At 46.2% G+C, this 26,072-nt stretch overlaps 1 protein-coding gene across 3 annotated transcripts; it reads right to left on the bottom strand.

Moving 5' to 3' along the window:
* Nucleotides 1-794: 794 nt before the first annotated feature.
* LOC101118856 (cytochrome P450 27C1) lies at nucleotides 795-22,791 on the bottom strand. 3 transcript variants are annotated; one of them, XM_060409617.1, is made up of 10 exons: nucleotides 22,375-22,686; nucleotides 17,016-17,206; nucleotides 16,067-16,266; nucleotides 14,605-14,814; nucleotides 13,083-13,229; nucleotides 12,818-12,981; nucleotides 9,001-9,167; nucleotides 7,579-7,657; nucleotides 6,865-7,068; nucleotides 795-2,633 (listed from the first exon to the last, which is right to left on the bottom strand). In XM_060409617.1, exons 1-10 carry the CDS (start codon nucleotides 22,654-22,656, stop codon nucleotides 2,517-2,519), a joined length of 1,761 nt encoding a protein of 586 aa, XP_060265600.1. In that variant the 5' UTR covers nucleotides 22,657-22,686; the 3' UTR covers nucleotides 795-2,516. The 3 variants fall into 3 exon arrangements, with proteins under 3 accessions (XP_060265600.1, XP_011986129.3, XP_060265601.1); XM_060409618.1 differs by having other exon boundaries at nucleotides 2,521-2,633; nucleotides 7,598-7,657; XM_012130739.5 differs by lacking the exon at nucleotides 13,083-13,229 and having other exon boundaries at nucleotides 22,375-22,791.
* Between the last annotated feature and the right edge of the window lie 3,281 nt (nucleotides 22,792-26,072).

Raw genomic sequence — 26,072 nt, 5'->3', positions numbered from 1 at the left:
TTGGAAGAATCAATATAGTGAAAATGAGTATACTACCCAAAGCAATTTACAAATTCAATGCAATCCCTATCAAGCTACCAGCCACATTTTTCACAGAACTAGAACAAATAATTTCAAGATTTGTATGGAAATACAAAAAACCTCGAATAGCCAAAGCAATCTTGAGAAAGAAGAATGGAACTGGAGGAATCAACCTGCCTGACTTCAGGCTCTACTACAAAGCCACAGTCATCAAGACAGTATGGTACTGGCACAAAGACAGACATATAGATCAATGGAACAAAATAGAAAGCCCAGAGATAAATCCACACACATATGGACACCTTATCTTTGACAAAGGAGGCAAGAATATACAATGGAGTAAAGACAATCTCTTTAACAAGTGGTGCTGGGAAAACTGGTCAACCACTTGTAAAAGAATGAAACTAGATCACTTTCTAACACCGCACACAAAAATAAACTCAAAATGGATTAAAGATCTAAATGTAAGATCAGAAACTATAAAACTCCTAGAGGAGAACATAGGCAAAACACTCTCAGACATAAATCACAGCAGGATCCTCTATGATCCACCTCCCAGAATGCTGGAAATAAAAGCAAAAATAAACAAATGGGATCTAATTAAAATTAAAAGCTTCTGCACAACAAAGGAAAATATAAGCAAGGTGAAAAGACAGCCTTCTGAATGGGAGAAAATAATAGCTAATGAAGCAACTGACAAACAACTAATCTCAAAAATATACAAGCAACTTCTGCAGCTCAATTCCAGAAAAATAAACGACCCAATCAAAAAATGGGCCAAAGAACTAAATAGACATTTCTCCAAAGAAGACATACGGATGGCTAACAAACACACGAAAAGATGCTCAACATCACTCATTATTAGAGAAATGCAAATCAAAACCACAATGAGGTACCACTTCACACCAGTCAGAATGGCTGCGATCCAAAAATCTGCAAGCAATAAATGCTGGAGAGGGTGTGGAGAAAAGGGAACCCTCCTACACTGTTGGTGGGAATGCAAACTAGTACAGCCACTATGGAGAACAGTGTGGAGATTCCTTAAAAATTGCAAATAGAACTACCTTATGACCCAGCAATCCCACTTCTGGGCATACACACCGAGGAAACCAGAATTGAAAGAGACACATGTACCCCAATGTTCATCGCAGCACTGTTTATAATAGCCAGGACATGGAAACAACCTAGATGTCCATCAGCAGATGAATGGATAAGAAAGCTGTGGTACATATACACAATGGAGTATTACTCAGCGGTTAAAAAGAATTCATTTGAATCAGTTCTGATGAGATGGATGAAACTGGAGCCGATTATACAGAGTGAAGTAAGCCAGAAAGAAAAACACCAATACAGTATACTAACACATATATATGGAATTTAGGAAGATGGCAATGACGACCCTGTATGCAAGACAGGGAAAGAGACACAGATGTGTATAACGGACTTTTGGACTCAGAGGGAGAGGGAGAGGGTGGGATGATTTGGGAGAATGACATTCTAACATGTATACTATCATGTGAATTGAATCGCCAGTCTATGTCTGACGCAGGATGCAGCATGCTTGGGGCTGGTGCATGGGGATGACCCAGAAAGTTGTTATGGGGAGGGAGGTGGGAGGGGGGTTCATGTTTGGGAATGCATGTAAGAATTAAAGATTTTAAAATGTAAAAAATAAAAAACTAAAAATTAAAAAAAAAAGGAAAAAAAATAATAAAAAAAAAATAATAAATAAAAGACCATTGGTTCAAGTTCCAATCAGATTTAGGCTGTGTTCAAGTCCTGGCATGTTGGCTCAAATCCCCATGAGTCACTTCCCATAATTATGGTATTACAGAAGCAGTCTTTTTTAAAATTTATTTTATTATAGTCGATTTACAATGTTAAGTTCCACTGTACAGCCAAGTGATTCAGTTATACATATATGTACATCCCTTTTCATATTCCTTTACATTATGGCTTATCCCAGGATACTGAATACAGCTTCCTGTACTATACAGCTAATTCTACATTCCCAACCTTTCTCTCCCTCACCCACCCTCCTTGGTAACCACAGGTCTGTTCTACAGAAGCCTCTAATGTTTCCTCTTCAAGATAAGAAGTTGGAATTCTGTTCTAAGATGCAGTCCTGATGCAGTATCAGAGACGGTACGTCCAAGCACTGACTCTGTAAGTATACCAACACTTCCTGGCCCAAATGCAGAGCAGATTATGGGTAGGTCCAAGGGCAAGACACCATACGAGGCCTGAGAATTCAGTGCCACTGGCTTCTCAACAGCCGTTACTCAAAAAACAAAATAAAACAAAAGGCGACTCTGGAATGCAAAAGTAACCTTCTCACATTACTTTGCAAAAAGATTTCAAAGTTTCCCAGGACTGAGGAGGCCAGTCTACTACCAAGATGGCCCGAGAAGGGATTCTTTCTTCCCCTGCCGTCATCCATGGCGCACAGACACCTGCGGTGTGTCGGTCTGGTGGCGGGGTGAAAAACACCAGGCTCATTTTCGGTTAACAAAACGCACGTGGATGGGCTCCCCTGGCATCAGCAGCCCATGGGTTTTTGCATGAACAGTTTTAGTCCAAGGAGACGTTTTGATCTCAAAATGTTGAAGCAGCTAAAAAGAGAAAGAGAGAAGGGTTTTAAAACTGGGATAGCAGAAAATCTGCAGTACCTGCATTCTCTTCATAGCTCCAGCTGCAGGAAACCAAGGGAACAAGAGATGTGAGGAACAGCGTCATGCCCTGTTCGGGAGTCTGGCTCATCCAGTGAGCTACTGTGAGGTCCATGGAACAAAGATATGCAGGCAGAATTGAAACTGAGTAGGACTTTGTGGGGTTCCTGGGCACAAAAGCCTTCATGTCCCCCATTTCTTGCTAGAAATAGGCTTCATTAGGCCTCCTTGACCTTCCCTGAGTTCCAAAGAGGGAATCACCCAGTTACTAATTAGCGAAGGGAGGGGATGCAGAAACAAGGGGACGGCAGTCAGAGTCCTGATTCCTCCTCAAGGGACACACATACCAGTATATTAGAGCTCTCCTGCAGAACCAAGGACCCCACCAGGTGAAGAGGGTAAACTCACGCTGAACACAAGATTCCTGGAGCACCGCCCTGTCAACTTACCATCAACCAATAGAAGAAAGTCATGCACCCTGTGGCATCACCCCAAATTCTGCCTAGAAAAGTTTCTCCCCCAAACCATTGCCTAGATCAAGGGTTTTGGGCACAAGCCACCCATTCTTCCTACTTGACTCTGTAATAAACCATTTACTGCTCCAAAGTCTGACGTTTTGGTTGGTTTGGCCTCACTGTGTGTTGGGCACATGAACTTTGCTTGGTAACAAAATGTTCAAATAACTTATATTTTATTAGCCAGCTCAAAATTCCAACTCTATTGGTTCCACTGTAGGTCTAGAAAAAGAAGGAATCAAAGGAGAAAGGAGAAAAGAACAAAGTGAAATTGCAAGGTTTAGAATCTGCAGCTGCCTCAGTGGTGGGACACACACAGCTGTCAGGAGGAGGCAGGGCATCCAGACTCATCCATTACTGTCCTTAATTTAAATATTCTTCATTTGCACCTTGGATTCCATTTCTCACTTCTATGGTTCCAAAGCAGAAGCAGTCCTGTCTCTCAGGGTGAAACTGCAAAGTATCTAAACGACCAGCTTTAAAGAGCACCTAAGTATCCGTCAGCCTCAAGCACTAATCTCCCCATCAATTGGCCATGGCCTGATTTTCAAAATCACCTCTAGGGTTAGAGGGGAAAAAAGGCAACCTCCTCTACAGACCTCTGTCAGAACTGCACTGGTCCCTGGAGGGGAGGCAGGGCCTGGCTCACAGCCCGTGGGGACAGTGCAAGGGGCAGATAGCCACTCTTCCCTCCCCACTCCAACCACCTAACAGAGCACAGGGGCTGGAGAACTCATATCATCACGTGGGATGCGGACGGCCCAACCCGCTCCACCCCGACTCTCCAGCCTCGTCTCCCAGGCAAAGCAACAGTATGCACTCATGGGTCCTTCAGGTGAGCTGGGTAAGGTCAGGCAGGGAGCGGGGGCGCAATGAAGACACAGACCGACTACCCCCTCGTCATTGTTAGAGAGCCGAGCGCGATGACCTGTGTTCAGGCCGATCTAGAACGCTCTGGCATCGAGATGCCGCCACCTCAACACCGAGCCTCTGGCTCTCTGTTCTGACCTCACAGAACGGCTGGCGCATCCCCCTGTGGCAGTGGGAGGACTCACATGCACTTCTCACTCTAAGGCCAACATCCCGCGTGGATGTTCTGCCCTTCTGAATGGCCGCACATGCTCACTGAAAAAGTAAAACTATGCAGGAGGCAAAAAAGCAAAAAACAAGGCCCCCACTCCACTTCAAGACTCCGGCTCCCAAGGAGCAGTGGTGTACCTTCCAAACATTCCCTCTGCGACATGAATGTCCTGTTCCTGATTTCAAGAAAACATGTTACTGTTGCAGCATTAAAACCAATCCATCCCTTCCCACAGGCCACAGGCACAGTCTCTGTTCCGTTGGGATAGACACGATTTATTTGCTGAAGGAAAGTCCTTCCATTGTTGTTGTGCTAAGAGATTTTCTTCATGAATGGGTATCGAATTTTATCAGTTATTTTGGGAGATGGTCATAAAATTTTGTCCTTTAATTTCTCCTATTGTGATAAATTCTGTCCTGAGGTGGGCCATCCTTGCATTCCTGAACATACTTGGTTTGGTGACAGGGCATGTCTGTAAAAAAAGAAAAGTAGCTGTCTGCAGTCTTTTCTTGATTTAAAAGTAGTCCTCCACTGCGTCTACAGGTATGCCCTTTCTCTCATCCTCAGTGCTCTTTATCTGTGCCTTTCCTGTTTCTTCTTTTCTCTTGGCAATAACAAATAATGATTCGCCCTCTCTACACTTGCAGTAGAAATGAGAACTCTTGAAGCAAGAACTTCATCAGGTACCCAAGTATGTTAACAGAAGCAAATAAAACCCCTGTCCCCACCACCAAACACGCCGTTTCTGACCCTCTCCCCAGTCCACCCATCCGGGCCCTCAGCTGCCTCTTGTCCTTGGCATCTCTGTAACTAACTGTCCAGGCCATCAGAGCCAGGAGGCAGTGAGCTCCCTGCCAGCTGTCTGGACAGCTCTCAGCAAGCAATGAACTCTGCCCGTCAGAGATGTGCCCACAACATCACTGAGGGAGCCAGGGCCTTCCCAGTTCCTGGGAGCAGACATCGAGAGCAGGTGTGCAAACCCCAAGGCTGCCACCCAGACTCTGTGCACAGACCACTTTCATCCCTCACACAACCAAGAGGCAGGTATCTGGCCCACTTTGTGGATGAGGAACAGGCTCAGAGAGTTGTGGAGCGGACTGCCCATGCTATCGGAACCACAAACTGGCAGAAGGGGGACTGGAGTCGGTGTGCCTGAGGCCGCCATCCCCTCTGCACGGACCTGTCTCCACTTTGTCCACGACTGAGCCTGGCTAGTGTCTGCGGGGCTCGTGGCGGGAAGAGACACAACTCGGTCCTGCTGCGCTGCAGCCACTCGCGTGCTCATAGAGACGGGATGACCGCATGACGGTCCAGCCACCCCTTCCACACCAGCCTCCCCTGGCAGTGGCCCCTCACCTCCCCCAAGCCTGCCTCCCCATGCCAACCACCCAGAATCCCCGCCAGGCTGGCCAGGCTTCCCCATCCCTTATGCGCTCTGATGCCATCATCTGCAAAGGTCCCCATCCCTGTGTGTTCTGCCCCGGGCTCCGAGAGCCTGCAGGAAGCACCTCAGTGACACGGGGGGAAGTGCAGGCAGGAGGCAGGGCGCCTGCCCAGTGCCCCACACCTGCCATGCCACAACGATGGCCAGTGGCTCCAACTCCCTGAGACTGAGCTTTCTTATCAGTGAAAGGGGGAGATGGGTCCCCAGGTCATCCCCTCACGCTTCCAAGGCCTGGGGTCAACAGCAGGAGCTCCGGAACCTTGGGCCGAGGTTTTCCGTGGCAGGCTTCCCAAATCTGCGGGAAAGGCGAATGGGTAGAGCTTTCTCTACTACAGGTTTCCTTGTAGAAAATGTCCTTCAGACATTGTTTCCTTCCTGCCGCAGCCTGAACTCAGATTCTGCACAAGCACAAAAGTAAACACTTGCACATTTAGAGATTCACATGTAAGGTCTTCTCTCACCAAAACCAAGCCTGCCTGAGGTTTTGAAACCCAAATAAGCTGGAGAACCACCTCCCTGTGTAAAAGGCTGATTCACATAAAACGAGGTGGTGAAGGGGCCTCGGGGGGCAAGCGTGACATCCTCCCCGGTGACAGTGACAAGAGTGACAAGCTCGGAAGGGAGGAGCCTGGGAGGCCGGGACTTGAACAGCATCCACAGGGGTGGAGCTGTCCCCATACCCAGCATGTGCATTTTCTTAGACCGAGCGCAGCCCATGGACACTGCCCTCAGAATCACCTGGAACCCTCCCCAGACCCACTAAGTGACTCTCTCCATGGCCAGGAGCTCCTGGTGACAGGGTGACCCACAGTGTTTGAGGGCCACTCCTGAACACCTCCCACGCACCCATCTGCAGAGCTCCCATGGGAGCTTCCAATCCCCGCCCACACACACCCATCCCAGTTCTGCCCACGTGACTCCGAGGAGGAAAGAAGCAAGGACAAGGCAGGTGGCCATGTGACTAGAGATGGATCCTGCAGGGAAGGAGGAGGCATTTTAACACATAAACAAGATTTAACAGGAAGCTTGTAAAGTTTCCAAAATTCTTTTTCCTTTTTTTCCACCTAAGTCTTGATCCAGCTGAGCCCAGTCACCCAGACCAAGCCCACGGGCCACTGAGCCCCCAAGTCTTACCTGGATCACGAGCAGGTGGATCTCTAGCTCTGCAATCCTCCGCCCGATGCAGCTTCGAGCCCCATAGCCGAAGGGGATGGACCCGAAGTTGTCAACCCTGCGCAGGTTTCCTTGCCGCAGCCAGCGCTCAGGCCGGAACTCCTTGGCCCGAGGGAAGTTTGCGTCCTCATAGGATGTGGCATAGTGGCAGAGGGCCAGCTGGGTCTGTGCAAACCATAAGAAAAGGAACAAAGAATGGGATCCAGGGAAAGCAGAGCAGAGGCCATAGCCCCGGCTGGACGGACCCTCCAGAGGTGCTCTGGGCTGGGACAAGCCATGTAAGGGCCCAAGAGGCCACGCAGAACCAGGATGGTAGGTCCCCCTTCAAAGCACACCCCACCCTGAATGAACCTCAATGCCGCCAAAGAGAAGGCAATTCAAGTCCTTTAGAAACTCCCCTTGAGGGACCTACTGCTTTCACGGAGCCTCCAGTGGAGGGAGGGGGGAATGGTCATATGAGCTACAGAAATATCTGACTTTGTTTTTGCCAGAGCAATATCACACAGTCCACACCTCTCTTTGCTCCTAAAGCCCCATCTTCATCCTAAAAACACATGCAGAAGAAAAGGAAATCTACAGATATTCACACAGGAACAAGGACATCCTGAACGTGGAAGCAAATTTCCAATCCAGCCTCCCCAGCTCAGCCAGCCCCACTGTGTCCAGCAGACTCACGCCTCTGGGAATCAGATACCCGCCAACAATCAGGTCCTCTTGGGTGACCCGGCCGTTCCCCGGCAGCACTGGAAACAGCCTGCAAAGAGCCAACGGGGGCCAGAAAGGAGTGGAGACTTTCAGAACAGTTTACCAAACATTTAAAAGTCTGGATATAATGCCATTTTCATTTTCCAAAAAAATAAATGGGAAAATCTTGCAAGGACCTTTGTTATCCTCAGAAGGACCCAAAACAGCCTCACACAGCATTGTAAAGCAATTATCCTCCAGTTAAAAATAAAATTTTTTTAAAGGTCTCACAGTCAAAAAAGATTACAAAACACAAAGCAAAGCTTCTAATGTGCTGTTATGCTCCCAAGAGGAATAATTTCGAATTTCTGAAATACATGCATGCATGGGAACTCTTTATCAAGGAATAGTAATTAGGACTCAGGGTTCCAGGAAATAAATTCTGAGAAATATACTTCAATTTTCAGACTCTCTGAGAGGTGACCTATGAAAACTCTGAATATAGTTTTAATAGACAAATACCAGTTAACACACAACTGGCTTTTTTTTTTTTTTAGATTAAATAGCATGCTGAAGATTGAGGATGCAATACAACTTGAAACGTCATTAACAAGCCAGGTTTAAGAGAATTATTTCGGTGAGTATTTTGTGAATAACCTTTGTTCCTTGTCACGGCATTCCCTCCATAGAGGAAGCCAGGATCCTGACCCTCACAGCAGGAAGAACCTTCACCAGTCACCTGACCCCACCTCCTCCCACCCAAGGCTGCCCAGCATCACTTATATCCCGCATGCTCTGGCCTTCCCCGTGTCGGTAGAGCCCTGTCGGGGAGCAGATGAGCCTCACTACTTGGCGTCTCCAGCCCAACTCAGAGGTTCACACAAGACCACAGGATCTTGGAAACACACGTGGTAACTGGCCGAACACCCCAGTACATTCTCCTGACGATCACTCTGGTTCTGCTTTATCCTTCAAGGAGTGGGAAACGGCTGCTGAAGCGAGTGTCCAGAGTGAGCGCACAGTCTGAGTGTGGCTCTAAAGATCTTCATGGGCACTTCCCTGTAGCCCAGTGATTAACGTTTCACACACCCAACGCAGGGCACACGTTCAGTTCCTGGCGGGGGAACTCCACCTCACATGCTATGTGGTGTGGCCACGAAAAAAGAGTAATAAAGATCTTAATGAAGAAATGAATTTTTCCAACTCTAAAACAGAACACCTTTCTCCCGCTCTGAAGAGAGCAGAGAGGAAATAAAATGGTCCTGAGTCCCTCCTTCCTAAACATTTCAGCTACCAAGGGTCACTGGAGTACTGGTTTAGGATCCAGTTTTTAAGTCAAAGGCGCAATCATTATGATGAAGAATCAGACTTAATGGACACAGTTTTTGACATAAATTTTGCTGAGCCTTTTACCTCAAGGTTTCCTTAAGCAGAGCTCGGACCAGCGGGACTTTGGGGACGTCTGCGGCCGTGGGGACGTGCCTTTCCCCCAGATTCCTCACGATCTCCCGGTACAGGGCCTGCTGCACTTCTGGGTGCCTTGCGAGGAGATATACTGCCCAGGACAAGGTGAATGATGTCTAAGAAAGAAACCGGCAGACATGGGCATGTGTCTTGAATGAAGCCAAGGATTTCCGCAGCAGGCAACGCTGGGCGTGAGGTCACAAGGGAATAAGTGCAGGTGAAGCTCTGTCAGGGCGTTGTATGCCTTGCCCAAACAGAAAACGATTCCCCTAACTTCTCCAGATATCTTGGGAAAGTAGTATCAGCTATGGGATCCAAGTGCTTTTTTCAATAACGAGCTACAGGAAACACTACTTTAGAACTTTTAAAAAATCACTGAAGAGCCGGAATTCCCCGGTGGCCCAGTTAGGGCTCAGTGCCTTTCCTGCCGAGGGCCTGGGTTTAATCCCTGGTCAGGGAACTAAGATCCTGCAAGCCACATGACGTGGCCAAAAATTAAAAATAATTAAAAAAAAAAAATCATTGAAGAGCAACTCTCCTCCTCTTCCCTGGAGTCTGTGAGCCCACAGGAGTGCTGGTCAAGCCTGGAGGTTGTGCCTAGAACTTTCTGCAACCTTCTTTACAAGGGTCACTTGCGTTTTACTAGGAAGGGCCTGAGGCTGCCCACCAAGCTGAGAACGGCGTGCGCAGGCCTGTGGCTGGGCCAGGCCTGCTCTGGTTGCCCTAATCTAGAGGAGATGTGGGAGTCAGGGAGTGGGGGTGGAGAGGGGGCAGCCACCGGTCTGTTAATGGTCCATTCATTGTTCCTGTGTGCTTACCAAGCAAACTACCATATGAGGATTGGACAGCATTTACACAAAGCAGTATCACTGTTTCTACTACTTCTTAGATTGAAGACAGAATTTCTGGTTATTGAGAATAATTCTATTCTATATCCTAGGTTCCAAGATTTTCACTAAAATCAATAACTATTATCTACGTGACTATATTTCACTTGCTTGTAAATAAGGACATTCCACAGTAAAGAGCCCTTCCTTTCAACTAAAAAGACTAACTTAAGTAAGTCATTGACATTATTTCCCTCCGAAAGATATTACGGATTTTTAGAGGATATAGTCAGTAAGTGTTTATAGGACAAGCTCTACTGTAATACGTAATATAATATGCAAGTTCCTCTTGTAAATGGTAAGGAAATAAATTAGATGCTTCCTACTAAGAGAACAGAAAATTTCTATTAAAATCACAGTTTCATGGAGAAACCAAATGTGGTATAGCCGTACAATGGAATGCTGCTGCTGCTGCTGCTAAGTCGCTTCAGTCGTGTCCGACTCTGTGCGACCCCATAGACGGCAGCCCACCAGGCTCCGCCGTCCCTGGGATTCTCTAGGCAAGAACACTGGAGTGGGTTGCCATTTCCTTCTCCAGTGCATGAAAGTGAAAAGTGAAAGTGAAGTCGGTCAGTCGTGTCTGACTCTTAGCAACCCCACGGACTGCAGCCCACCAGACTCCTCCGTCCATGGGATTTTCCAGGCAAGAGTACTGGAGTGGGGTGCCATTGCCTTCTCCATACAATGGAATACTATTCAATAATTGTTGTTCAGTCACTCAGTCGTATCTGACTCTTTGCAAGCCCATGGACTGCAGCATGCTAGGTGTCCCTGTCCCTCACTATCTCCTGGAGCTTGCTCAAACTCAGATCCACTGAATCAGTGATGCCAACTATTCAATAATAATAAAAAAAGAATAAATATCTTTATAGGCAACAACATGCATGAATCTCAAAAATCATTTCACTGTGTGAAGGAAGCCAGACACAAAATACATACCATATGATTCCATTTATATAAATTTCTAGAAAAATGCAAACTGATGTGCAGTGTCTGCTGTTGCCAGGGGTGGGGGTATGGGAGGGATGGACTGAAATGAGGGTGAAGAACTTGCAGAGATAATAAAAATGTCCAGGATCTTGACTGTGGTGTTGGTTTAAAAAATAATAACATTTGTATTTATACTGTATCTGTCAACAATCTGTATTGAATTGTACCACTTAAATGGACGCAGTTTGTTGTGCACAAATTATGCTACAACAAAGTTGGCTTTTTAAAACAACGTTTTTTAAAAACATGAGCATAACTTTGCAAGCTTTTGTCTCCTGAGGTTTCCTTCAGGTAGGAATGGGTCCTTTCTGCACCCCCACCTCCATCACGTGGTGATACTCTTAGTTACCACGAGGGGGCAAGAGCACCACACATCTGAATTAGCTTAGGGCTGGGCTGTGCATTCCCCGCTCAAAGCCATACGGTCACATTCACACAGTTAATTAGAATTTTCATTGCTGGAACTGACTGCATTGATTAGTTTGCATTTCATATATATACATTTTGTTTTATTGTTGAAGATGATCCATAAGAGCAATGAATTTAGGTGAAGTTTTTCTGCTTTTACTTAAGTGACATCATGTCACTAAAAATGTCAACCATAGGTTTTTTTCTCCCTCTAAAAGGGAGATGCATGCTTTCCTTAAGTCCAGGAAGCACTCGTGTGAAGGAAAAACCTTGAGGTAAGCTTTGCTGTTTCATCTTTCCACCCATTAATCAAAGACAGTAACACCTACTTCAGAAGATTCTGTGAGAACAGAAGGATACTTACAGACATGCACAGTCAATCACCACATTCACTGCTTAATCTTCATTATTTCATGCAACTGACTTTCCCTCCACATTACTGAAAGCCTGGCCCTCCTTTTTCCTATGTCACCACTTTCTTTCTCAACATCCCTGTAGCACCCCCGCCCCAGTCAGGGAACCCGTGGTAACCATCCAGTGTGCAGGTTCCACACTTCCCCCATGCCCAGCAACGGCTCAGAGATGCACCTGGGCGTGGACGGGGGCGGGGGCAAAGCTGGTTTTACCGACTTGAACGCAGGATACTAGCTTTTCTGCACCTTCATTTCTCACTTAGCAATAGGGTACAGAATTCCCTCCCAATCAGTGGTCAGTACTTTGTCTCATTCTGATATTGAGCTCTCCGTGGTCATAGTACATTATCCATCTGCTACACTAATTGAATCTATTCACTCAGATTTTATTTTAAATTGATACATTCACATATTAAAGCAAACTGCTTATTAAACATTTCTTTCTTTACGCTTCCTTTAGCAGGTTTTGAAGTTATGCTGGCCTCATCAAATGAACTGGGGAGTTTTCCATAACCCAGAATATTTTAGGTGATAAATAAGAGGGCTTTTCACATCGGTGCCCTTTGCATTTCTGATATTATGAAACAATGGAGAAACATTTGCAAATCAGGATTTTAAACTTTAAAGCGTATCATGTAGCACGGGAACTCTAGTTAATGCTCTCTGGTGACCTAAATGGGAAGGCAACCCAAGGAAGAGGGGATGTACATAAACACGCGGCCGATTCACTTTGCTGTACAGCAGAAACTAACACAACACTGGAAAGCAACTACACTCCAATAAAAAAGTCATAGAATTCTTTAAAAGCTGTTGCTTTGTGCGCATGATTGTGGGACTGGGCTCCGTTCTTTCCAGAATTCACTGTGCGGCTTAGTTTTACATTTTACATATTTTTTCAAAGAAAAAAGTGGCGTTTTCTTCTGCAGACGTGCAGCAGCGAAGCAGACGTTCCGCTGATACAAACGTGCACAGTCCTTTTGAAGTTTCTGCCATCCGTCGGATTTCTTGGAAAGGTCCTAGACTCGAACCATCTTGTGTCTGTTGAGAAAGAAGGAAACGAGAGCTCACCGTGTCTACCCCGGCCAGCAGCATCTCAGTCATGTTGGCATAGATTTCCTCCAGGGTCAGTTCCTGGCTGAGGAAGAGGTAGGTGAGCAGCCCTCCTCTCACTCTCTCCCCTCTTTCCATCTGGCACCGTATGTCGCTCAGCTTGTTGTCAACATGAATTTCGCCTGTTTGAAAACAGTGTTTCTTTTGAAAGAAGTTTGGTTAAGAATCACCTCTTCGAGTGATACAAATGAAATTATTTACAAAACAGACTCACAGAACTTACAGTGGGGGAGGGCGACTAGGGCAAGACGGGAGGATAGGACAGTTAGGGAGCCGGGGATGGACATGTCCACAGCGCTATGTTTAACGTGGACAACCGACAAGCCTTCTTGTATAGCACGTGGAACGCTGCTCGAGGCCGTGCGGCAGCCTGGAAGGGAGCGGGGTTTGGGGAGAATGGATTCATGTTACGTGTGTGGCTCAGTGCCTTTGCTGTCCGCCTGAATCTAACACAGTGCTGCCAATCAGCTATACTCCAGTACAAAATAAAAAGGGTTTTTAAAAAAAGAATCTCAACGCGTGTAAGAATTAAAGATTTTAAAATTTAAAAAAATAAAAAACTAAAAAAATTAAAAAAAAAAAAAAAAGAATCTCCTCTTCGGTCTCAATTCCCTCTTCATCCCTCCAATAACTTCTCTCAATTTTTGACAGGTTCAGAGGCTAGACAGCCCCCATTGGCATACTGCCAACCTTGGAATTTCACCCATATGCTTGTCTGTATAAATGAATAATGGTTGGGAACTGCCTTCTATTTGCAAGGTGGGATGCTACTGGTTCATGAATTGTTGAATAAACCCAACTAGGTACTTACATATACTCCAAAGAAAGAAAGATAAACATCTCTTCTTTTTGTAAAGTAATCTATAAAGTATTTGCAAATGTTCCTTTTTCTACTGTAATAGCCAAAAAAGCTATGGCGTAACAAGAATATAGATCCTTTTTTCCCCACTGTGTTTCCAGAAGGGAGAATGAATGCGGGAAAGGGCCAAACTACTGCAGAAAGATGCTAGCGTACTATGTATGTCAGAACTTATATATGCAAATGAGGGAATTTCCTAGTAGCCCAACCTTACGACTCCAAGCTTTCACTGGAGGGGATGAAGTTTGATCCCTGGTCAGGGAACTAAGATCCCCACAAGCAGCACAGTTTGGCCAAAAAAAAGAGAGAAATCAAATGAATGCTGACCTCCAAGACACTTCTTGCAATGTTAATATTATTCTAAAAACATTGTTCTAGACATCTTGGAAATCTTGCACTTTGAAAATTCTTTTATACTAAAATTTTTAACCCTATCAGAAAACTAATCTTACTTTGTTCATCTCAACTTGGGGTGGAGTAAAATGGTTTCTCCCAGCTTGTTTTCACCCAGTAAGCAACAGATGCATTTGTCTCTGTCCAAAAGAGCTGCCATTGAGAATGTTTCAGTGATTTAAGCAATGACAGAATGTTGGACTAAAGACGTCATCTCCCATAGACAACACTTCCTTGCACCTATCCCAAGCATGTCGGTTAAAATTAAAAGAGTTTAAAAATGAGAAATCAATCACGTTACTTGTGGTCACAACCCACATGCTTTTTGCTCCTTCAGAAAACCAGGCTGAAAGTTCTTGAGTCCAAACAGCACATAACTTCACCAGGGCATCCCCTGCAGTGATCCCACTGTCTGTGTGCATGTGAGACACACAAGCAGCGGGGAGGTCAGGCCCACCCAGCTCCACAGCAGGTGCCCCCACTCTTCTCTTACTGAATTTGAAGAGTCCATCCCAGGACCTGCAGAATTCCTGCCAGGGTTTGGGGATGAGCAGGCGGAGCCACCTAGGGATGGCGCCGGCATACATGGAGGTCTTGAACGTGCAGAACATGAGCGCCAGGGCCTCGATGTAGTCCGCGGTCAACTGCGGGATGCTGTTCCCCAGGCAGCCCAGGCGACTCTCATAAAGAATGGTGGCCACTCCTGCACAGGGGAGAGGTTACAGCTTTTCTCCTTCCAGATTATCCACAGAATCAGCATGAGCTACCTGGCCATAAAAGTAGCTCCCAAAGTCGTCCAAGTGCTACCCCCGAGGCTTTCCTCTATCAGGTTCTGATCCTCAGGACGCTGTGCGCTCAGCCTCACCATGCCCTCAGTTCAAGTCTGTTCAAGACCCAGGAAGCAAAATTCCCAACCTTTCAGCCAATTGCTCGAGTTTGGGGAGTTAAAAGGTGGCTCTTCCTGGCCACACATCGGGGAGCCCCAGACCCGAGAGCTAAGAGGGCACGGGAAAGGGCTGCCAAGAACCAGGGATTTCTTCTCTGGTGATTTTGTGACTATTTTTAGAGAACATTAATGCCAGAACTTTAAAAAGTTAACTTGAAGATTAAATTTGAAGCAAGCTCAACTCATTTTTTAACGGGAAACCTGCACTTCCTTGGCGGTCCAGTGGGTAAGACTCCGCACTCTCACTGCAAGGGACATGGGTGCAATCCTCAGCCTGCGAATAAACAGTGAAAGTGGGAAACCTGATAGAATTCCCAAACAACTCAGGTTCAGAAAAAACGTTAGGTATGCTACCTTTTTTTTTTTTAAGTAAAAAGAAGACTCACATGTATTTCTTTGTACATATGTAAAATATCCCTTGAAGAAACTGGTGACCTAGCTGGATCAGGAGAGAAGGAAACCTTTCCAGGAGCACCTTTTGGGTTTGGTTTTTGAACCATGGGAATGTACTACTCATCTAACAAGGGTTTTTAAAGCTAGAATGACTGTAGTACACACCCTCTCAATTTCTGCTGCGTCTTTTAAGTTTGGCGGCGCCGGGTCTTGGTTGCAGCATGCGGGATCTAATACCCTGCCCGGGGATCAAACGGGCTCCCTGCATTAAGAGCGCAGAGTCTTACCCACTGGGCACCCAGGGAAGTCCCTCTGTTGCATTTTAAACTGTGCTAAAACAAAATGTGTAGTAATTAGGAGCATGGTTCTTGAGTTAGAGAGGCCTGAATTTGAAACAAAGTTTCTGCCATTAAAAATGGACAGTAGTTTTTCCGTTTCCCCATTTGTAACACAGTGGTGGTCAATCTGGTTCCCTTAGCACTGTAAGGATTACACATACATACATATGGGGCTTAACACATTGTTTGGGACGCAGGAAATGCTCAATGATAACAAACATATTTTGGCAAACGTCCATTCTTCCATCTCCCCACCACCTGAATTCACTTCACTTCACCTTCCATTGAGTATTTGAAGAAAAGGTCATTGATGTTGGTCACTGTATCTCCATCTTCCGCCTGGCTCTTGAGGAAGTAGATTCTTTCAATTAAATCAGCAATAACTTGGTTGATTTCTCCTGCAAAAATGGCCACATCTTTCGGTTTCAGAATTCTTTGTCTCAACACACTTCTCATCTTGAGCCACTGTTCACCCTCCCTAGAATAAAGTGAATTCCAAATAATCTTACTTATATCAATATTCTGGGAAAGAATTCAGACTATCTCTGCAAAAATGTCCTAGCAATAGTCAACAAGATCTGCCAGTCCAAATGGAATGATGATCGGATAGACACCGCAAAGAGAGGGGAGTGATGGCATCACTCCCCAGCTCATGTATAAGGACACACATATAAGGGCAAGCAGGCAAGAATCTCTGGACTGATGGGAACTGGGCCAGGGGGTCGGGGGATGCACTGGGCTCTCCTCCCTGCTTGAGGCTGTGCTGATTCACTCTCGGAAGACACAAAGGTGTATGAAAACAAAATAATAACCATAGCGGTTATGAGACGGGAATATCACAAGGCAATAAATGCTGACGTTCCGAGACCCTCCTAGAGGTCTCCTGCAATAGCTCGCCACCCTTACCCCGGTCCACAGATGGGCTCTGTGAGCTTCAGCCACCTTGGTGGTCATCACGTGGACACCTAAAGCCACGAAGTGTTGCTTGAGACACAGTTTCTCGCCATCACTCGGTCAGTGGGACCTCCCACCTGTCCCTACCATCAAGTCTCTTCCCAGAGGATTTCAGGAAATTTCAGGAGACCACACAAGAGGCTCTTTTGAGACTGTTCCCCTGGAACAGTCTGTGCTTTATTAATAGCTGGTTTTAGGAGCCGGGTAATTCAGGGAGGGCGTCTCCCCGGCTCCCTGCTCCTGCTGAGGCTCAGCCTGGCTCCACATACTCACGCAGAGATAAGGCCAGTGGATCTGCCCCGCAGGTCTCGGTACTCCTGCCAGGACCCCATGTTGGCTCTCTGGGGCGAAGCCCCCTCCGCGCGGAGCACCTGAGCCACCAGCTCTCGGTCTGCAACAGATACTACAAACTGAGGACCAAAGTGAGACTTGAAGATTTTTCCATATTCCCGTGTGTGCTTCTGCTGCAATACCAAGGAGAAATCGAAACAGTAAAAAACACACAGACATGACACACCCTCAATACAGACCCTCCTAGGTGTCTGGGGGCCGCACACTGGGGCGAGGGAAGCTCTGCACCATAGAGAACCGATCAGAGCGGCCGCTTTACTTGCGGTTATCAAGGGGGAAAGGAGTGGGGAGGGAAAACCTGGGAGATCGGGGTTGATGTACACACACTATTAAATATAAAATAGGTGACTAATAAGGACCCGTGGTATAGCACAGGGAACTCTACTCAGTACTCTGTAATGACCTGTAAGGGAAAAGAATCTGAAAAAGAGTGGATAACAACGTACGTCTAACTATGTCACCGTGCTATACACTTGAAACTGACACAGCATTGTAACTCAACTCTACTCCAGTAAAAGCTAATTTTAAAAAAAGAAGGCCACTTTAAATATTCCTGAGATAAACATATTTTCACATCATTAATCATATTCACAGAAGTTTTCTTAATTCTTTAAAGATGTGTATTTAAAAATAACTTAAGTGTGTGAAGCAACAAGAGAGGAATGGGGGTGTAGATGAACTAACTGTCCTCTGAGTCAAACGTGCTCTGCCGGCTCCTTTCCCTTAGGCCCTCAGCAGCCCACCCAGCCTGCCCCCTAGAAGAAAGCTCCCTGTGAGCAATGTGTAATGAACTTGTGAAAATACCTACAGCAAGAAAATGGAAGAAAAGGCACCCAGATTAGAAAGGGAAAAATAAAGCTATCACTATTCACTGATGCCATGATCTCACAGATAGAAAATTCTAAGATACCTGCTTAAAAAAAAAAAAAATCAGAACTAACAAATATGTTCAGTAAGCTTACAGAATATAAGATCAATATACAAAAATAAAATTGTATTTCCATATACTGGCAATGAACAACCCAAAAATAAAATTAAGAAAACAATTCCATTTGCAATAACATCATAAAGAATAAAACATTTGGGAACATAGTTAATAAAAGAATTGCAAAACTTACACTCTGAAAATTACAAAAATCATTGAAAGAAATTAAAGAAAACATACATAAATGCAAAGATAATCCATGTTAAAGGAAAGAAAAACAATATGATTAAGATGGTAATACCTCCCAAACCGATTCATAAAGTCAGCATAATGCCTATCAGAATTCCAGCCACTCAGAACAGCAAACACAATCTTTTAAAAAAAAGCGAAGTTGAAGGCCTAACATTTCCCTGTTTCAAAGGTTACTGTGAAAGTTATGAAGACAGTGTGACATTGGCCTAAGGATGGACATCTAAACCACTGGAATGATTGGTAGCTCAGAGATAAACCCACACATCTGCGGACAACTGACCATCGACAAGGGTGTGAAGACAATTAGATGGGGAAGAATAGACTCTTTAACAAACGATGCTGGGAAAACTGGACAGCGACAAACAAAAAATAAGGCGTACGCTAGTCTCATACCACATTCAAAAACTACCTCAAAATGGACCAAGGACCAAAACATCAGTGCCAAACCCACAAGACTCTAAGAGGAAAACACCGGGATAAATATTCATGACCTAAGATTTGGCAGTAGTGCCTTAAGATATGATACCAAAAGCATGAGCAACAAAAGAAAAAATAGATGTTTGGACATCAGCACAATTTGTGAGTGTGTTTCACCACCAAGAAGGTGAAAGACAACGCCTCGAATGGGGGAAATATTTGCAAAGTACATGTGGATAAGAGATTTATGTCTAGAGTATACAAGAAACTGTTACAACCCAACAGAGAAGAAACCAAATCAATTAAAAAACTGGGCAATTATTTGAATGGACACTTCTCTAAAGAAGGTCTCAAAATGTCTAACACTCGCATGGAAGAAGCTCAACATCATTAGCCACTAGGGACACGTAAATCAAAACCACAATATCACTTTGCATGCACCAGTATGCTTATAATCAAAGGATAGGCAATAGTAGGTACTAGCAAGAATGTGGAGAAATCAAAACCTTCTTGTACTGCTGATGGAAAGTAAAATAATGCAGCTACTTTAGAATGGTCTATACAAAGTTACTATTTGACACAGCAATTTCACTCCAAGAAATAGACCCCAAAGAAATGAAACCATGTGTCTGCAAAAGAAACTTACACTGAATCTTCTAGCAGCATTACTTGTAACAGTCAAAAGGTGGAAACAATCCAAATGTCTATCAGCTGATGAATGAATAAGCAAAATGTGGTCTGTCCATACACTGGAATATTATTTATCCATAAACAGGAATGAGGTACTGATACATGTTACAACATGGGGGAACCTTGAAAACTTGATGCTCAGTGAAAGAAGCTAAACATGAAAGACCACATATTATATGATTCTATTCATATAAACGTTCAGAATAGGCTAATCTATAAAGATAGAAAGTAAATCATCAGTAGTCGCTTAAGGCTGGGGGGAATGGAGGGTTGGTGAGTAATAGCTAAAGGACACTATATTGTATTCTCTAGGGTTTCTTTTTAAGGTTATGCAAATGTTCTATATTTGTTTGTGGTGATGGCTGTATACTTCAAGTGAGAGAACCGTATGATAGGTGAATTATATCTCAACGAAGTTGTTACCAAAATAGGAAATCACAATAAATGTAAACGAGTTAATCTGTCCGGTTAAATAACTAAGGAAGGAAGGAGAAAGGATGAAAGGCAAGCGCCCTCCAGCATGGCTCAGCATGACAAAGGCAGGGCTGAGCACGGCGGAAATGACTACACAGCTCTTTGGCATCTGCCAGCGTTTCTTATCACCGCAACTCTCAGCCACGGAAACGGCAGGCCATCTCTCCCCTCGTCCGCTCTCGGGTGGAAGCTGTTTGCTTCTCTATGGGCCTTGCTGAAGCCCCGCTGCCTGGAGATGAAGACACTCAGACTCAGCTGGGGGGTGTCAGGTGCCAAAGGACCACTCCCCTAACCAACAGGTGGCCCCAGAAGGGCGTTTCTCCAGGTCTCTGATAGGATGGCTGTTATAGGAAGGACCGGGAGAGGGGCCGTTCCTCAGGGAAATCCAGCTACTGAATGGGCACGGTCAGGCAAGGGAGACCAAGGGGCAGAAAGAACTAGATGACGGACACGAGCTTATGGCCCTTTCAGTGGTGGGCCACGGAATGATACAGTCAGCCAGACTCAGTTTGTTTAGCCAGCTGGAGCACAAACTCTGGAGTTGGCATCTCAAGTCACAGATGCGTGACCTTGGGAAGTTAGGTTCCACTGTGCCTCAGTTTCCTCATCTGCAAAATGGAGAAATAATAGAAATTACCTCCCAGAGAGGACTTAGAACTGTGCCTGGGCAACCATGAAAAGAGTTCTAGAAGTGTCCATTCTTCTTATGTATTGGTTATTACTACAGCTTACAAAGCCCTTCCACAGCCCTGATCTCATGGCCTCACAATAACCGGTGAGATGGATGCCGTTTGTTAGACGTCGGCACAGAGGAGGAAACCGCAGTCCACAGAGAATAACTGATTGGCCAAGACTCCACAGGTGTTTGCAGATCGCTGGTAGGTAACTCGGGAACCTCCCACTCTGTCACACCAGGCACCCTGATCACTTCTTATGTATCGGTTATCACTACCGCTTACAAAGCCCTGATCACTGTCTGCTCTGCCACTAACTAGCTGTGTGACTGTGGCCAAGTCACTCACCCAAGACTCTGGGTGTTTGCCATATGTAAAGTGAAAGACCTGGATCCTATAGCTGGCATTCTGTGATTACAAGCAGAGTGAAAGGGAACTGAAGTTGAGATAACAAAATAATTCTCTTCCTCCTGAGAAGGGCAGTAGGGGTGATCTGGAGAGCACCACGAAAGGGTTATACTAGAACCTTATCCAGTTTAGAGCAACCTGTATTAAACATGCCAACAAATAATAAACAATGTTTTTATCATATTTGAAAACTATCATCCTGATATCTTATGTTCAGATTCCACATGGAAAAGAGAGGAAATCATTTTTGACCCCTAGAAACATGTCTGGGAAGAAATTGTGTAGGGGTCATGTGGCAGATGGCAAGAGGGGGGCCGACTGGAATTTTAGTCAAATTAAAATTGCTCCTATTGCTCCGCAGTCTTTTTCTATCAGGGAAATTTCTGCTCCTCCAACGGTAGCCCTGGCCTCTGCACCATCCGGTAGGTTAACGGTTGAGGGAATGGATGAATGACCGAAACCCAGGTGGATGGTTACAAAGACTTCCTCTGAGAAGTTTCTGAAGGTTGAACGGTAAGCTTTGAAAAAAGGAAGGGAGTAGTGGGGGTGGAGGGTGTTCTCCGAAGAGGTCAAAAGGCCCAGGTCCCAGAAATCACAGCCGGTGCTGGGGTGGCAGCCCTGCGAAGACGACGCGGGCAGAGTGGGCAGCAGCTGCCGGGCGAGTGAGAGAGACCGGGTCTGCCGGCCTTCGAGGTGAGGGTCACCTTGCAATTCAAGGTTTGAGGTGGGCACGGGAAGGGCAAAACTCTGGGTCAGCGTGAGCCGCCGCAGAATGAGCGGGCTCCCCTACTCCGACAGGGTTGTTGGACCGGTTGGGTTCTTCCTAAGGCCCTGCCCAGCCCTGGCTTGACGCCGAGATTCAGGAACCCTCGTCTGTCTTCTCATCACTTACAGGTTACATAACCCGGAGCCTCCGAACCCCCGCTATTTGGGGGATTTTGTTTTTCGATTATAAAACACCAGCAAAGAGGTGTGCATACGCAACAAGCGCTCGGCCGCGAGAAGACCCGCAGGGCTGCGGGCCGCGGGGAGAGGCGGTCCCGGGGCGCCCCCAGGCGGCGCCCTGCCCTCGGGCGCCCCTCCTCGGGCGGCTCGGAGCCCGGTCCGCGGCGCGCCGCCCCGGGCGCCCTCCCGGCGCCTCCGGGTGGGACGGCCCTCCCCGGCGCCCCTCCCTCGGGGCCGGCGCGCCGCCGGGGTGCTCTCCGGGCCCTCCCCGGCGCCCCTGCGCCGCCCCCGCTCCCGGGGTCTTTCCCGGGCTCCCGGGGTCTTTCCCGGGCTCCCGGGGTCTTTCCCGGGCTCCCGGGGTCTTTCCCGGGCTCCCGGGGTCTTTCCCGGGCTCCCGGGGTCTTTCCCGGGCTCCCCGGGCTTCCCTCGCCGGCGCCCCTCCCGGCGCCGCATCCCCGGCGCCCTCCCGCCGGAGAGGGCCCCCGCGCGCCGCTACCTGGATCTCGTGGATGCGGCTGAAGCCGTCCTTCCCGAAGAACTCCACCAGGTTGGCGAGCGTCCGGGGCCCCGGCATGGCGGCGAGGCTCCGGGGCCCCTCTGCCCGGCCCCCGGCCTGCGACGGCCCTGGCCGCCCCGCTCCTTTGTCCTCGGCGCGCGCCCGCGCCGGGAGCCCGGAGCCGGCCAGCCGGGGCTGCCCAGCGTCCCAGCCGCCCAGAAGCCCGCCCCGCGCGGCCGCCGGGCTCCGACGGGCTTTCAGGATCCGCTCCAGCAGAGCCATTGCGATCCCGTGCGTTGGTCTTGTTTGAGCGGTTTTTTTGTTTCGAGGGCTGCTCTTTGAGGTTACTCTCTGCTCCGTTTTAACTTGTTCGAGCGGCGCTCCTTCGAAGTACTACGGGCCGGGCATCAGTTTACACAGACTTTTATTGAACGCTCCCTCCCCTAAGGCTGGGGAAGAGGGGGTGGTCTGTGATTAGACTGCAACAGAAATGAAGCGATTTTAATTTTTTCTTCACATCGATTAATTGAGCGTTCCTTGAGACCGCAAAGTTTTAAGGTCAATCCCACTTCCAAGCATGGCCAAAAAAAAAGAAGTCGACTGAGATTTTTTACATTATTTCCTTCCTTAAAAATTACCTTTGATGAAAGAAAGCTAATTTGCTCCTTTTGTATTTTAAAACCCGTTCTTTGTGATTTCAAGTTATGCAATTATACTTTGATCCCGAAATGAGAACAAAAATGTTAGATGACTTTGCGATCCCTCACATTATTGTAAAATGACCACATTATTACTTTAGCACAAGTTTTCATAATGAAAAATACGCTGCCTCTATTGATGGTTTTATAGGTCTCCTTAATTTTATCCCAGCACACGGTACAGACTGGAGGTGCTAGTGAGGACCTGTGGTGAGGGGTGAGTGGCTTCTTGAAAATTTGGTGTTTTTTGTCTCCAGCAAGGATTGGTCCTGTTGCACAATGCCTAGAGAAATGAGCACACCTCCAGGCGAAAATGAGAAGGAAGAGGACTTTGCTAACACAGGTTCAAATGGCAATGCCAAGCTGCACAGGAAAGTGGGCCGTAAAGGAGGCGCTTGGCACAGGAGGGGCAAGAAATGTGTCATCTGGTTTCAGGAAGGCAGCCCAGATTCTGAACTAGTTATTCAACAACTTACTCTGAAAGCTGAGAACATTATTCAAAGATTTCATGCAGTTTGTGCTCCTACATCTAAATGTGTTTTTTTAAAGCCTACAAAATATTGTTACTTTTTGATTTGTAGTTTATACCTTTACAACTCTGCTAAATGTGCATTTCATTTAAAAGTAGGTAAGTGAAGCAAAGAAGACCATAGTTTCTAACCAGTACTTAGTTATTCCATTTTTAGGAAGTACTTAGCAACTGTTATTTATAAGGTACTATTGCTGCAAGGGACTCAAAGTGTAAGATATTAATCCTGCCTTCAAGGAGCTCATAACCCACAAGAAGAATAAAACGGTACACACACACACACCAGATTAGCATAAGTGCCATGAAACTGAGAGAGAATATGATTGGAATTTGTGGAGAGGAGAGATCACACCCCCTACTAGGGTAGGAAAGAGCAGTGCAGTAGAGAGCCCTTCTGAAGGAAGGAGTCTTTTAGGCAGGGTTTGAAGAGAGGGCTCAACTTTAACAGGCAGAAGTGGGGTAGCGATTCAGCTAGAAGGCAGGGTATGAAGGATGGCACAATCGCTTTGTTCCTAGAGATGTTTTGAAGTATTTTTGAGGGTTACTGCTCCTCAGGAACAAAGAAATCATTAAAGAACCATATATATATAAAAGGTGATTCAGTCTGCTCTACATAAACAACGGCTAAAGACAGATTTATATATATAATGAATTAAACACGGCCAGTTCTCCATTAGGGTAATTAAGGTAAAGACTTCAGTAAGGAGAGGAAAGGGACAGAGAGTAAGAGGGTGTGAAGAAGTTCGGGAAGGAAGGAAGGTTTAAGAACACAGGCACAGGTTTTCATTGAGCATCCTTGCTCTCATGTCTTCTAGCTTCATAACTGCAGATGCAAATAAAGTTGTCTGCTCTTGATATTTGCTCAAGCTTGGCTCAGAGGGTAAAGCGTCTGCCTGCAAGGCGGGAGACCCAGGTTCAATCCCTGGGTCGGGAAGATCCCCTGGAGAAGGAAATGGCAACCCACTCCAGTACTCTTGCCTGGAGAATCCCATGGACGGAGGAGCCTGGTAGGTTACAGTTCATGGGGTCGCAAAGAGTCGGACACAACTAAGCGACTTCACTCACTCACAGTGAAAATAAGCAAAAGGCTATTTTAGAGTCTCAGTTTGTTGGTATAAATTATCAAGCTGAAATTCTGCAATGGAACCGTATACTATCCTGTAGCTAATTATTATAGCGGGAAACATCTGAATCCAGACATAGAATAAATCATTTAGATTGGGAGAATTTTTTGTGTGATAATCAAAAGTAATTATAAAAGTAACTATTACTTTGGTCTATCCAGGTTTCTTCTCATGAATGTTGCTTTGTTGTTTTTTTAAAGATTTTTTGATATGGACCATTTTTAAAGTCTTTATTGAATTTGTTACAATATTGCTTCTGTTTATATTTTGGCTTTTTGGCCCCAAGGTATGTAGAATTTTAGCTCCCTGACCAGGGAGCCAACCTGCACTCCTTTCATTAAAAAGTAAAGGCCTAACCACTGGGCTGCCGGGGAGGTCCCTGCTTTGTATTTTTTTTTAAAGGGTTATTTAAAACAAATGATTCTCATAATTGTGGGGAAGTCTAGTGGGGAGGAAATAAAGGATGGAATGTTATAATAATCTTAAAAAAAAAAACTGAAAAAAGCATTGCAGCATAGGAAAATACCATCCATGTGTTTGTCCCCTTATCCCCCAGTGAGCAAGAGAAACAGAAATGAGACTCTGACTTCCAGGAGACAGAACAGCACCGTCTGTCCCCATCTGACCCGAAACCAGACATCGTACAGATGTTTTCCCTCAAGAAACCCAGCCTGTTGGCAGTACATTGGGAAACAATGAGTTGCCCTTCCCCCCAAAAAAAACAGGAAAATAAGATTGCCCTCTGAAAGTTAGACAAATAAACACACAAATAATTAGCCATCTGTGGAAGTAAAACCAAGATATGGTCTTCAGCATCTCTCAAAACTCCAACCAAGGGGACCTCAGATACATCTCAGGATGCAGAACTGGAACGTGGGGCCTGTTAGTTAAGCAAAGCTCAGCAAAGTATATTCCTGGAATAGAACAAGGATGATCAAACTGGATCTCAGAAAAGACAGCAACCATACAAGACGATCTAGGAAACGAGATTCTGAATTCCAAAATCCAAACTTGCTAATCATGGTATGTGTGTGCCCCATCGTGTGTGACTCTTGTGAGCCCCTGGACTGTAGCCCGCCAGGCTCCTCTGTCCATGGGCTTCTCCAGGCAAGAATACTGGAGTGGGTTGCCATTTCCTCCTCCAGGGGATCTTCCCCACCCAGGGATCGAACTCGCGTCTCCTGCCTTTCCTCCATTGGCAGGCAGATGCTTTACCACTGAGCCGCCTGGGAAGCTGGTCATAGTGGGGCAGGATTCATTTACCAAGCTCCCCCCGTGTAGGTGAACTGTCCCCTGTGCTCTTGAGACCTTGCCACTGGCTGCTTTCATTTTCCATTTGAAAAATTA

Source organism: Ovis aries, chromosome 2 (assembly GCF_016772045.2).
Source record: "Ovis aries strain OAR_USU_Benz2616 breed Rambouillet chromosome 2, ARS-UI_Ramb_v3.0, whole genome shotgun sequence".
NCBI lineage: Eukaryota > Metazoa > Chordata > Mammalia > Artiodactyla > Bovidae > Ovis > Ovis aries.
Note: the sequence above shows the minus strand (reverse complement) of the source record. Positions and strands in the feature narration are given on the sequence as shown.